Raw genomic sequence first — 13,999 nt, forward strand, 5'->3', positions numbered from 1 at the left:
CTAGTAGCATAAAAGTAGATCCTACTATGATCCAGAGAATTGATATAAAGCTACGTTTATTTGTAGGTTTAAGAACATAAACAAGGTGAAAGGATAAACAAGGATAAACAAGAGTAAATGCCAGGTGAAAGGTGAAAGGTGAAAGGATAAACAAGCTACATTTACAAGAGTAAATGCCTGGTGAAAGGATAAACAAGGTGAATACGTTTACCGGTTCTACATGAGTTTTTTATATTTTAAAGACTACTCTTAAAAAGTTTCAAGAAATCGGGAAGATTCTTTACCCGTTTTGATTCATAATGTCGACTAAATTACACTAATTATCCTAAAGTACGCATTTGATGAATTGACAGCAGACTATACTAACCATGCCCTTAGGCGTCATGGCCCGGTGAAGATATTGTCATGGGATGGTTTGTGTGCATGCTTGGAATGTTACGATATAGAGCTGCATTGTCCAATTGAGTAATTACAAACTCCTAGATTATGTATCATAAAATATAAGTTTGTGGATTACTTATCAGTTTATTTAACATCATTCAACAGTAAATTTATGAATTAGGCTACATTCGTGTTATATAGGCAAACAATCATAAAAATCTGGTGGATAATCAATGCAAATGCAAAATATCTTTATAATTCTATTTTGGTGGCTGTCAGTAGCAACGAGCCAACACAGTTGATTATTCAAGTCTCTACCACTATTATTATTTTCTGTCCACTAATTAAGCCATTGTTAGGAGAACGTAGAAACTTTGTAACGTACACGTACACGTACAATGTCTACACACAACTACACAAGTGGCTCTTCTTACTATTCAATAAGGCAGCACAGTTGATTATTCAACACTCTTCCATTATATAAGACTGTCACTTGAAATCTGCATTATTTGGTTTGTTTGGTTCAAGTTTTTTTTCCAACAAAAATCTGCCAATACTTTAAATGATGGGTTCAAAAATTGGGAAAATATTTTCAATCTTATGCATAATCGTTTCAATAATATCAGCTCAGGATAATGATCGTAAGTTTTTTGTTCATCGCGTTTCACTTATAGGTGATCTTATTATACTCGTATATTTTAGTGGCGAATCTTCATGCTCTGAAGAATGCTTGGTACAACACACCACCCACCTGGGATGATGGTTCCCATCACTGTTATTGGCTTGGCATCACCTGCACAAACGGTCGAGTTTCCAAAATGTTAGTCGATCATTTCTTTTTACTAGAGTTGGCAATATGGATCAACTGGATAAACAATTAATATTCACAACTGGATAACTGGTTGTGTTGACCACAATATTCTTAAATATTTTAATAATATTAATTCATGTGTTAAATATGGTAACAAATAATAATAGTAGAATCTTTAGCCATATTTTTATTTTAGACATTGATAATACTTGGCAAAACATGTACATGTTTATCACACTATTAAACACGTTTAATAAAAAGTACACACTACGTTAATTTTATATTTTTTAAAGGTAATTAAAATTACTAGGCTAGGTTTCATTATTTTTCTTTCTTGGTAAGACCTATTTTGCCGGCCCTTAACCATCTATAAGAAAGGAGTTAATAGTTGTCATCTTAGTTCTCACCAACAAGTGTTTTAGTAACAAAAACATATTATGATACTTTTTTCTTTTATCATCTCAGCACCTTGCCAAGCATGGAATTGAGGGGTGAGCTCCCAGAACACATCTGGGACTTTACCCAATTACAGATTCTGTAAGTCCTGATATTTTTTTGTCTAACATACTTTTGTTGGTTTGCTTCTCAGCAATCTTTTAGGATTGTTTTCTATATATGTAGAGATCTCTCTTACAATAAAGGATTGATAGGATCAGTCACATTTAAGGTAGAAAATTTGAGGAAATTAACACACTTGTAAGTAATTTGTCATTCTATATACGAAAACAACTCAGTTTGCTACCTATATTTAATCTTGTATTTTCAGATTTTTAGTTGGATGCAGCTTCACTGGTCCGATTCCAGACACCATTGGAAATCTTGAAAATCTTATCTCCTTGTAAGAAATTTTCTCCCTGGGACCCATATACCAATTAATCGAATAATTATAATAATAAAATAATTTTCAAATCACTGTTAATTAATGAGGGGGGGGGGGCCAAAATATGTATTGGACGAACTCAAACTGACCTTTTTTGAAAGAGACGTACTGACCCCATCATGTACTACACAAATGGGTATTTGTCACCTCCCCTAATTCGTTAATAAAGGGTTGCAAAATTTACACCCATTTAAAATTTTAGGATAACACCCAAATTAGCCATGTTAATCAAGAAAATTAATAAAACAACCTTGACTTCTGTTTTGTCGATGTAATCTTTATGACAAGGCGTTAAACTACGCCTAGTTCTTATCTTGCTCCAATGTGATATGTCCAATAGAAAGCAAAAACCTGAACTTGGCTAAACACCAAAATTCATTTATTATTGGGAAACATCACAAACTCAATTACAACATAAAATACCCAAAATACGATATTTATAATCTAACATATCACGTTAGACTACGACTACGAATGTATTATTATTATCTCGTAAACATCCAAACCCAACTCGTATAGGATGCTAGATAATAATAATTAATATTTAATTTATGATAATTATCTCTAGTAATTAAATATAAACACACTTATCCTTTTTATAATTACCCGCTCCATGTTTAATATTTCCTTGCCTTGCATGCCAAGAAAGATCGTAACCAAAATTCCCAACAACGCCAGGTTCAAATCTGTTGAGCCATATTAAAATATGTTGTGCCAATTTAAACTTGTCACTCTCTTATTCATTCGTAATTTTAAAAAGTTAATGGCTATTTTGTTAATTATACTGGTCAACATGGTTATTATGGTGATAATTCCTTTAACAGTAGTCCCAAACTGTATTGTTTTTAAACCGCGGTCCCAATATTTGCAACATAACACCGCACAGAGATGATAACAAAATACTTACTTTTAAGATAGTGATTCTTACTCAATATGCTCATATACGTCGATGACTTTATAATCGGTATTGCGTAGATCTTTGAACTCAAATAGCTTCACCGGACCAATTCCCGCTTCAATTGGCAATCTTAGAAATCTTGATTGGTTAGATCTCACTTCTAACAAGCTCACAGGGAGTATACCAGTTTCTAAGGAGAGTACATCTGGTCTTGATATGCTAACTAAGACGAAACACTTGTATGTTTTTTTCCACTTTGTTTTGCTTGTAAAACCAAAGGTCACTTATGTTTTTGTTGGTTTCAGTCACTTAGGAGACAACCAACTTTCAGGGGATATCCCACCTGGGCTCTTCAACTCAAACATGACAATGATTCATCTGTACGTTTCAGTTGATCTTATTAACGAATAATACAAAAATGGATGTTGAATTTTAATAATCCCAACTTTGATCGATTGGTTCGGATTAATCACAATTTGAGTTATGTCTTTTGAAAATCCCAGTTTTAAACCTAGTTTCCTCTAACAATCCGATATTAACTGAAAGCTAACCCCGCTAGTTTTCTTATTACGTGCTATACTTATGAGGCAAAAACAATGACATGGACCAAACCACCCCCTACAGCCACCGCTACCTCCGGTTGCCGGCCACCAACACCTGAAACCCATTGACGACGACCACCACCACCCGAATAGGCGATTGCGGAGTTTGGAGGCTACCTGGATTTCCCACAACCCGATTTGTGGATAAGGGTTGTAGATCTGATACTAAACGTCGGTGTTAGCGACGAGATCGAATAGTGTTGGCTAGCGACTAGATCTGCCACCTCAAACTTAGGCCATATGTACTAAATGGTGGGTGTTTCATGTCTAAGGGGGTGGTATGACTCCAAAATGATGATGAACTGTTTGAGAATTTGGTTGTCCGGAGGAAAAGAGCAGGATGGTGGCCGGCTACTGCACACCTTCGGGAGTAGCGGCAGATTGCAATGTCAAATGCATGGTGGTAGTGGTGTTTCATAGTGAAAATGATGTGTAATGGCGATGATGATTTGAGTAAGTCCGGTGGTGGATGGTGGCCGACTTCCAGCGTTGCTGGTGGTTGTGGCCAGGTGCCGACAGTGGTTGTTGAATTATTGGTGGTCCACATAATGGTATTTGCCACATAGGCAGGCCACATCATAAAAAAAACTAACGTGGTTAGCTTTAAGTCAATGTTAGATGGTTGGAAGGAAATATGTTGAAAGTTTGGATTAATCTCAGTTAATAGGTCAAAGTTGATATTATTAAAATCCAATAACCCAAATTGTTTTTAAGTAAAAGCATATATAGTCATTAGAAATTGTTTTTACTTGATATATCAGGTTATTAGAAAACAACAGGCTTACGGGAGCAATTCCTTCCACCCTCAGCCTTGTCACGTCTCTTCAAGTTTTGTGAGTATTTTCTTTTAAATAACTTGTATCTTTGGATATATATATATATATATATATATATATATATATATATATATATATGGGATAGGGGAGAAAATGAACGGGTTGAATGAGAGGCGAATCAAATCATATGGTCCATATGATTTTTGAACTAACAAATAAATGACTCATGTGACCATGAATAAAGTTGTATGACCTTAAGGTGGGAGTGATTTTCAAGGAAAACAGTAAATGACAAATGAACTGCTATTCACTAACCTAGGGTTTTTGTAATCCGTACAAACTCGGTACAAACTCCAAGACAGCAAATGGGCCCATTCGTTAAATAACTAACGAATGTGTCCTCATTCGCTATAATGCATAGAGTATGAAGCTGAAGCATATGAGTAGAATAACGAATGAAGCTCATTTGCTAAAGTTAACTAGCGAATGGGTTCCATTTGCTACAAATTCATAACGAATGAGAAGCCAACATAATGAATGAATGAAAAATTTTCTTTTAACCATTGTAAAACCATATTTTGCCCATGAAAACCCATATTTTGCTGAAAATTTTATAAATAATAACTTAAAGCGTGTGGGTAAAACCTTGATCAAGATGGTAAAATCCAAGATTTCAACAAGTTTAAATTTTCATAGCTCGAAGATCGGAAATAAAGCAGAAATAAAATCTTTTTGAATTTTAAAAATTTAAGTTAAAACACAACTAAAATCTTTTTGTCTTTTCAAAGTTTTTATCAAAACAAATTGAAAATATTTTTTTGAACTTTTTAAATATTCAAACAAGAATTAAAATAGAATCAAATACGATAAGTAGTACATATGTTTGTGAGAAAGATCGCGATATGAGAACATATTGACTAGCAACGTCCTAAGAAATGATGATTGCTAATATAATTGTCCACTTTAAACTTTACACAAATCTTTCAGTGACTTTACGATATGTTTAAGATTCAATTAAGCACAAATCATATGTCGACCCCACCTATCAGACACAATTTTTAATATCTCGTACAGTGAACCGTCACATGTATTGTTTTTCTCATTTATAACATGATTAGCTGTGACCCATGCAAAATTAACAAAACGAAAATAAAGTGGAAGGTTAAAATTTTCCCTTAAGTTTGGTATGACACACGCAGATAAGTTTCCATTTTAACAAAACAAAAGGATAAAATAAGTTGAAGTTGTATAAGGCCATAACAATCAATTCGGATAATTTTGTATTATCGCGCGGAGAAAGTCCAAGACATTATACAAATCACCAAGAAAATCAAGCAGTATACTTAGGTCTTAACTCACAGATCAGTATTCCTACACACGTAGAGGATTCAAGACTTAAGTAAAAATAAACAAAAAAAAAAAGCTAAAGTTCTTTACAATATAAAAGAAAAAAAAGCTGAATTTCTTTGCAAAATGAACGCATGTACACATAGCAATCTTTTAACTTGTTGAAACTTTTAAACAGATATTTAACTAAGCATCAAGATGTTGTACCACTAGATTTAGCAAGCATTTAGGTTTATATCTTTTTAGAACTTATATGATTTGTCAAGCCTATCATACACAACATAGAGTTGAGCTTACAACATTTTCTTGTCTAATTTGTTCATTTGCTAGGTCCGCTAAGTCAATGTAACATCATTTCTCATAAGGTCGGATCAAATTTCTCAAAATTTTATATTTTTCCATATTTTGGTATTTTTATATATCAAAACAACATCACATTCTCTTTGTATTTTCTCATATATTCTCTCCCAAAAATCAAAATCATAATAAAAAAATAAACGAAAACTATACAACGAAAGAAAATTGATCAACCGAGCGATTGAATTTCTAAAAAAATCTTTAAACCATTTAAACCAAGCAGATAAGTAAATCTCATTTTGTCAAAATGCCTTGGTAAAAAGGTCAGCTTTCTGAAAAACTGTGTGAATTTTCTCATATTAATCAATTTTCTCATTGATATCTAATTTCAATTTGTTTTGTTTTAGAGTGATGACAGGGTTTATAGTAATACAGATTGCAGTAGAATTATCAATTAAGATAGGAGTATTAAGAAACTTCAAACCGTAATTCACAAAATGTTGTTGGATCCACAAAACCTGTAAACAGTAACTCGAGGCTGCCACGCATTCGGCTCCAGCGGTTGAAGTAGACATCGTTGTCTACTTCTTACACTGTCAGGAAACAAGCCGGTTTCCTAATAATTGGCATCCTGCTGTTGTAAACTTGAAATTAATCTTGCACCCTCCATAGTCTGAATCTGTATAAGTAGTAAGATCGAAAATATCATCGGGTACCATAACCCGACGTCAAGATTGCTTCTCAGATAGTGGAAAATACGCTTAACAGCCGCCAGATGAGTCACTCAGGGATTTGATTGATACCTAGCACACAAACAGAATATAAACATAAATCAGGGCGAGAAGCAGTTAGATACATTAACGAACCGACCATCGCACGATAAAGGGTCGGATCGAAGGTATCCTCCAATTCATCCGGTGACAAATAATGATGCACAGGGAAAGGAGTTAAGGCAACTTTTCTAGCAGTAATCTTGAAAGGGCACAATACATCGTTCACATATTTTGTCTGATGAATAAAAAATCCTAAATCAAACTAATGAACCTGCAATCCCAAAAAGTAACTCATTTCTCCCATTGAGCTCATCTCGAATTTCGTCTGCATCGGCTTCTCGAATTCCTTACATAAGCGTCATTCGTATAACCAAAAATGATATCATCAACGTGTATCTTGACAAGGAGAAGATCATCTTTCACCATCTTGTAGAAAAGAGTACAATCCACAGTCCCTAATTTGAAACCGCTATCCATAAGATGGCTAGCCAACGTATTGTACCAAGCTCTCGGGGCTTGGCGAAAACCATAAAGTGCCTGTTTAATCGGTAAACACGTTTAGGATAATCTGGATCTTCATAACCAGGATGATGCTGACATACACCTCTTCATTAATTTCCCTGTTCAGAAATGCACTCTTCACGTACATTTGGAAAACCTTGTAGTTCTTGAAAGCTGCATAGGCCAAGAAATACGTATGGATTCCAGTCTCGCAACCGGAGCATACACTTCATTGTAATCAATGCCTTAATGTTGATTGAAACTTTGGACTACCAATCTTGCCTTATTATTCACAATTACCCCACGGTCATCTTTCTTACACTTAAATACCCATTTTGTCAAGATCGTCTTTCTTACCCGATCTAGTTTATCAATGAGATCCCAAACACTAGTCGAACAAATTTTTGAAGTTATTCTTGCATTACTTCTACCCTAGAAGGTTCTTAAAGTGCCATAGACGCACTTGTCAGCTCTATTTGGGATAGAAAGCAAGTATATTTAGCGATACTCATAATTCCCAAAGCATTCATGTCAGCATACACACACAACATAGTATCATCAACGACATTAGAAACTTGATGACGTGAACGCACTCCCTCATTCAAATCAGCAATTATGTTGTCCTGGGATGATACCGAAGAGTCAGATACTCAGGAACCTCAACATTTTCGTGTAAGTTGGTGATGTTTTCTTTAGCTGCTTCAGCATTCAAAGGTTGGGAAGATTCTCCTGAATGTATCACCTCATTTTCATTAGTGTCAACTAACGGTTCAGAGGTAAAATCATCAAAGTTAGCATCGTTAGATGTAATAGAAACGTCATCTGAAACTTCTGGTTGATCATGTACAAATGTAGAATGATGATTAGAAGATCTTGGAATAGATAATATGTCTTCCTCTAGATAAGCACGAACCAAATCTTTTTTTTTGTACATAAATAGAGGAAGAGAAAGAATCAAACAAACCATCATAATCGAACATCCAATTCAGTCCCTTGCCAGCAAGAGGTGTGGTGTACTGTTGACAATCAACATGGTACCATTCTTTAATACACCCAGATGCTAGATTAAAGACCCATTTCATAGGTGATGCGTACCCAGGAAATATCCATCAATCGCCTTCTCCTCAAATTTTCCTGCATCTTTCTTCAACATTGTATAAGTACACCCAAATGGCTCTAGGAATTGAAGATTCGACTTAGGGTTATTCAACAACTCATAACTTGTCTTTTTAAACTTCTTTACTATGAGAACCCAATTTAACATGTAGCAAGCAGTGTTCACAGCCTCGTTCTAGAATCGAATAGGAAGCTTAGAATCTGCTAGCATTGTTCTAGCTGCTTCAATTATGGTTCGATTCTTCCTTTCAGCATTCCCGTTCTGCTATGGCACATAGGGAGCACTATTTTCATGGTGAATACCAAGTTGAATAAAGAAAAACTCCATTATGTTGTTCTTAAACTCAGTGCCATTTTCACTTCATATACGCCTCACTTTCAATTTGTAAAGTGATTCGATCTTGGTGATAATATTTTGCATAAGAACGGTTGTTTGATCCTTCGTACTCATAACTAGCTCCAATGAAAATCTTTAATAGTCATCAGTGATAACTAAACAGTACAAATCCCCAGCAATACTCGCTCTATTCATAGGACCAAATAAATCTATAAGAAGACTTTCAAGTGGAGTATTGATAGAATTGATCTGTTTCAATGGATGTGACTTCTTATTCTGTTTTCCCTTCTTGCACGAAACACGGCGATCGGTCATATGAAAATTCTTCAATGAAAATCCATCCTCAAATCGTTTTCAATAAAATGATTCATCTTTCGAATGTGGATGTGACCTATCCGTCTGTGCCAAAGGATAGTGTCCTTTTCGGTTGTGTTCGACACAAAACATGTTGCCATTGGTGAAGTTGTTACGGTGGATGCCACGTCAAGAACATAAATATCATTCGATCGAGGAGATCGCATGACAACCATTTTTTCGAGAATCACAAACCCAGGCTTAAGAATCACACATTCTTTGTTAGTGAACAAGGTTGTATACTTTTTATCACAAATCTGTGAAACACTCATCAGATTATGATCAACCTTGTTACAGTAATTCACCTTTTTTACTGTGATTCTACCATTTGAAACTTCACCTTCCTTAGTAACCAGCCCACTTTGATTACCAATAAATGCAACATAACCCCCTTGAATATCTTATATGTTTGTAAGGAGATTAAGGTTACCAGTTATATGCCGAGGACATCCGCTATCAATTATCCATTTGTCTCCTGAAATAGGCCTGATGAACTCTGCACATACAAGTAAAAGATCAGTTCATGAAGGTAGCCTAAGCCTCAGTCTTGGGTTGAACCTCTTGTTTCTTTTGGCATAGGACAACTTTTGGTTTCCATGTTGGTAAAACATTAACAGGAACCTTAACACCTTCAAACTACTTTTTCGACATGCGTTGATGTAATTTATGGAATTGTCTGTAGTTCAAAGTTGCATTCGATCTCTTAGTTAATTTTTGTTCAACAGAAATAACATCAAGTTTTACAACTTTGCAAACAGGTTTAACAAGCTCAAACTGTTTGACATCAAACTTATTTTTCTCATAATTAACCCTCAATACCTTCCTAGGGTTAATCTCATCCATGATAATTTGATTATCATCAACCTTGATTTATGTAGGTTGCCTTTGCAAATTTTTAATCATAGGAACTCGATCCTTGATTAAAGGTTTCTCAGTAGATCTGACCTTAGATTCACAGACTTTAGCAATATGACCTCGTTCACCATAGGAAAAACAAATTCTCCTATCCACAAAAATTTATGGTGAATGATATCTATCACATGAATCATCAGGTTGAAAAGTCACAACCTTCACATGAAAAATCCCCAACTTGTTTTCATATTTTTGTTTGTAAAAAATCCGAGTTAGAACACTCAGAAAAATTTTTGAGTGAATCCAACCTAGATGATTTAACAAACTTGATCGGTTTTAAAAAGTTGCTTGAGATTTCATTTGGGGTCTAGTATGAAACTTCTTTGTCTCCCTAAAAGACATCTCGTTTTCATTCACAAATGGTTTCCCACAATCAAATACTCTCTCAATTGATTCAAGTTTAACCAAACTTGAAGGGAATGCTTCATCAGCAATCAACTGATTTACCACTTTATTTTGTAACCCCTACCTCTTATCACTTTCTCACTACTGATCGTATTTACAAACTTTCTTAAATCCTCATCTGAGATCATCTTCTTTTCAGATGGCTTTGAAGAAACATTATGACCAGTTTTAGATTTCTCAAAATCATGTCGTTTACAAGAATATGATTTTTAAGTGGAATATTCTTTTCTTTGTGAATCACAATTGGTTTAAACACATTTTCAACCACAACTCCATCATGAGTTAGAGTGAAAACCAGATTGCTTTGAACATGAGATTTTGGAGTTATACATTTGGTTACTTTCACAACAACTTTCTTTTGTTCCATTGGTTTAGTTTTATCCTCTTTAGTTATTTTCATCTCACTCACAGTAATAGGAGGATCTACTATCCATGGACGATCAATATCCACTTCTTTTAGATTACCTGTGTCTGGTCGCTTGGTGTAATCATGACCAAAAGGAGGAGGGATTTCAACATACCCTAACCCAGTTTTACCACCCTTTTGATAATTGTTGTTTACCTCAATAATTTCATTTAGTAAAAATCATGAATTTTGAAAGTTATTCAATTTATTTTTTAACTTCATTATATAATTTTCAAGCTCTGTAATTTTTAGTTCTGTTTCTCAAATTTCTTCAAACTGATTATCTACTATCCTTTGTTTAGTGGCATATTCTGCTTCCAAATCATGATTGCTATCAGATAGAGCAACAATTTTCTATTGATAATCTTTATCACTTTCAACCATTATCCGATAGTTATCACGAACAATAGTAAGATCAATGATTATTTCTCATTGTGTTGACATATCATTTCAAGTTTAAAATTGGATGCAACACAATGAGAAAACTCAAGTTTCTGAGATTCATCAGAAACAGATGAATTTAACTTCACAGACTCAGAAGAAACACTAGTAGAAGAGTTAGAACTAACCTCTTCAAGTTTTTCCATGCAAGCAAACATTTCTTTCAGATCAACGCTTGACGCATCTGAATCAGTCTCAGAAACTTCAGTTTCCTAAACAACTTTCTTATGATCATTAACCATAGTTTCTCCATTTTGAACAATCACAGCCATGTTACCTTGTTGTGGTTCACTAGACGCTTCTCCCAACAATCTCCTAGACCAATCAATTCCCTCTTGCACAATCATGGCTTTGACTCCCCTTGTTTCCAAAGCCTTTGGTTTCTTCTTAGACTCATTGGTGTTATAATTCGTATTCGAGTTTCTATCTTGAGTCTTATTGGAAGAAGAATTCTCACGCCTTGACTTGTCACATTCTTTGGAAAGTGTCCAAACTCCTGACAATTATAGCACTTGACCTTTAATTTATCAAACCTAATTCTTTTACTCATAGATGGCAAATCATTTCATGTTCTCTCCATGAATTTCTTTATTTTTCTGACATAGCCATGTTCCATTTCAGATTCATCAACTCAAGATCATCAGGATTTATCTGGTCATAGTCTTTATCAGTCATGTCACAAGTTACGACTTTACTACCCACCAGTTGTTCATATGAGGGTATGGAAGCCCCCATGAAATCAAAATGTTGTTATGCTTCCTTCATATTGACATTCAGTGGTGGAGGAGGAACTGAACCATAACTTGCATCAGATGAACTTGAAAACAGTTGGGGTTCACTAACAGCTTCTTGAGGAGGAATCCCATGACTTTCTTGAGTATAAAAGGCTGAGATAAGAGTAGAAGTACTTGTGCTTACAGGAGGTGCCCAGCCATATAAAGTAGGATCTTGATTAACTTTGGATGAGCTCTGACATTTCAAATCATACTCTCTATTTTCCAACTTTTATACAAAATCCATGCTTTTGAGATTTGGATTTTTGAAGTAACCATTTTCTGTTAGCACCAGTAAATAGGTTGAGTAAGAACTTGGAAGAGCATTCTTTAAGGTACCAATCCCATCTTCTTCATCAATATGTAACCCAAATGTTTAAATCAACCATCAAGTGGCAAAATCTTGTTAGTAACTCTCCAACTGTTTCTTGAGGCGTAAGGATGAAGTTCTTGAACTGAAACTTCCACATTGATAGTATTACCCATACTCCTTGCCTTTAGAGCAGCATAAAATGGAGCAGCTTGTTTGATATGGCTAAATTGATGAAATATATGTTCTGGTAAAGCCATCGTCAAGGTGGAAAATGTCTTCACTTCAATATCATAGGCTATCTTTTCATCCATCGTCATATAAGAAATAGGCTTTTCAATTTGACCAGACCCTGATTAATCAATAAGCAATCTCACATATGTATGTTCTAAACTTTCTAGACAATACGGATCAATCACACCTAAATGAGATCTGAATCTCAAATCCCATCTTGGAAAATGTTCTAGACTTTTAAGTTTTGGGGTCTTGGCATGAGAGCTAATATCCGTGTCATAGTTCAGCATCGTTTGCATGATTGCGTTTTGAGAAGCTAGGGCATAATAATTTGTAATTTTGAAAAGTTTGGGGTGAAAACTGTTAAAAGATGAAAGTTAAGGGTTTAAAATTGAATAATTCTGAAACTGTGATAGCGAATGAAGATTTTGGATAACGAATGAGCCAAGTGAATTGATAACGAATGAGGGAAACAAATGAGTCATGAATAAGAATAAAAAGTGAATAGCAAATGGGACTTGTTTAATGAATAAGAAGTATAACGAATGGGTTAAACAATAGCAAGAATGTGAATTGAATACCGAGTGTAAAAAAGGTTAACAAATGAGTACGAATGAAGGTAAGCGAATGTAACACCCCGGCTTTAAACGGAATACGCCCGGGTGCAAAGTACTGATCACTCGCGTTCATTTAGCGGAAGCCGTAGAAGTCGGGGAAATGAGAACCACCTTACGTAAACAACTTAAGTCGTAACGTCAGAAGGTGCAGGTACGTCCCGTCGGACCCTCCCACTATGTATGCATTTGCGTTTGCGTAACTTCTACCATAAAAACAGTAAGCACGTTGCACATAATTCATGTATAGTCATAAACAAGATGCGAGAGAATAATATTAACACGAACGATATGTGTGAATCGGTTTGTAAACAATTTCATAACTTTCAAGATAAAATTTTGTGACGTGCTACACCCCAAAAATATTAAAAACGTTAAAAACGGTGTTATGAAAAACTCACTTGTTAAGTTAAGCGAGTAAAAGCGAACTATACGTTTAAGCGAGCTGAACCGGAGTAGTTCGGTTCCACGAGCGGCCCTAGAAAATATTTCTAGGTTTAAAATAGGATTCAAGGTAATAAAATGAAACATTAGACTTAGACAAATTCGGTTGTCGGTTTAGTGTTTAAGCCTTTATAAGAAAAGCATATATATTACCTTTATAATTGTCTGTTTTTAGACTTTTTGACGAATATGTATAAGTGAGTTCATGTTAAATTATTTATACAAATTTGGGTCATAATAATGGTTAGTCATATTGGGTCATAATAATGGTTTTCCGACTTGTTAAAAATATTATTTTTAGTTGATGTGATGAAAAGAATTAGTTTTTAGATGTTGGATATATAAAATAATTAAACTGAACCGAATAAATACGTAAGTGAATCAAGT

General features: G+C 34.7%; 1 protein-coding gene across 1 annotated transcript in view; it reads left to right on the plus strand.

Moving 5' to 3' along the window:
• Positions 1–943: 943 nt before the first annotated feature.
• Positions 944–13,999, plus strand: part of LOC143626264 (leucine-rich repeat receptor protein kinase HPCA1-like) — a 53,130-nt gene continuing 40,074 nt past the window's right edge. Inside the window, exons 1-8 of the mRNA XM_077096407.1 lie at positions 944–1,022; positions 1,084–1,201; positions 1,658–1,729; positions 1,814–1,888; positions 1,959–2,030; positions 3,048–3,209; positions 3,276–3,350; positions 4,334–4,405. Of these exons, the coding sequence (XP_076952522.1) occupies positions 944–1,022; positions 1,084–1,201; positions 1,658–1,729; positions 1,814–1,888; positions 1,959–2,030; positions 3,048–3,209; positions 3,276–3,350; positions 4,334–4,405 (725 nt within the window). The remainder of the gene's footprint in view (positions 1,023–1,083; positions 1,202–1,657; positions 1,730–1,813; positions 1,889–1,958; positions 2,031–3,047; positions 3,210–3,275; positions 3,351–4,333; positions 4,406–13,999) is intronic.

Source organism: Bidens hawaiensis, unplaced genomic scaffold (genome assembly GCF_021521415.1).
Source record: "Bidens hawaiensis isolate Kalapana, Puna unplaced genomic scaffold, B.hawaiensis_p1.1 tig00004327_1, whole genome shotgun sequence".
NCBI lineage: Eukaryota > Viridiplantae > Streptophyta > Magnoliopsida > Asterales > Asteraceae > Bidens > Bidens hawaiensis.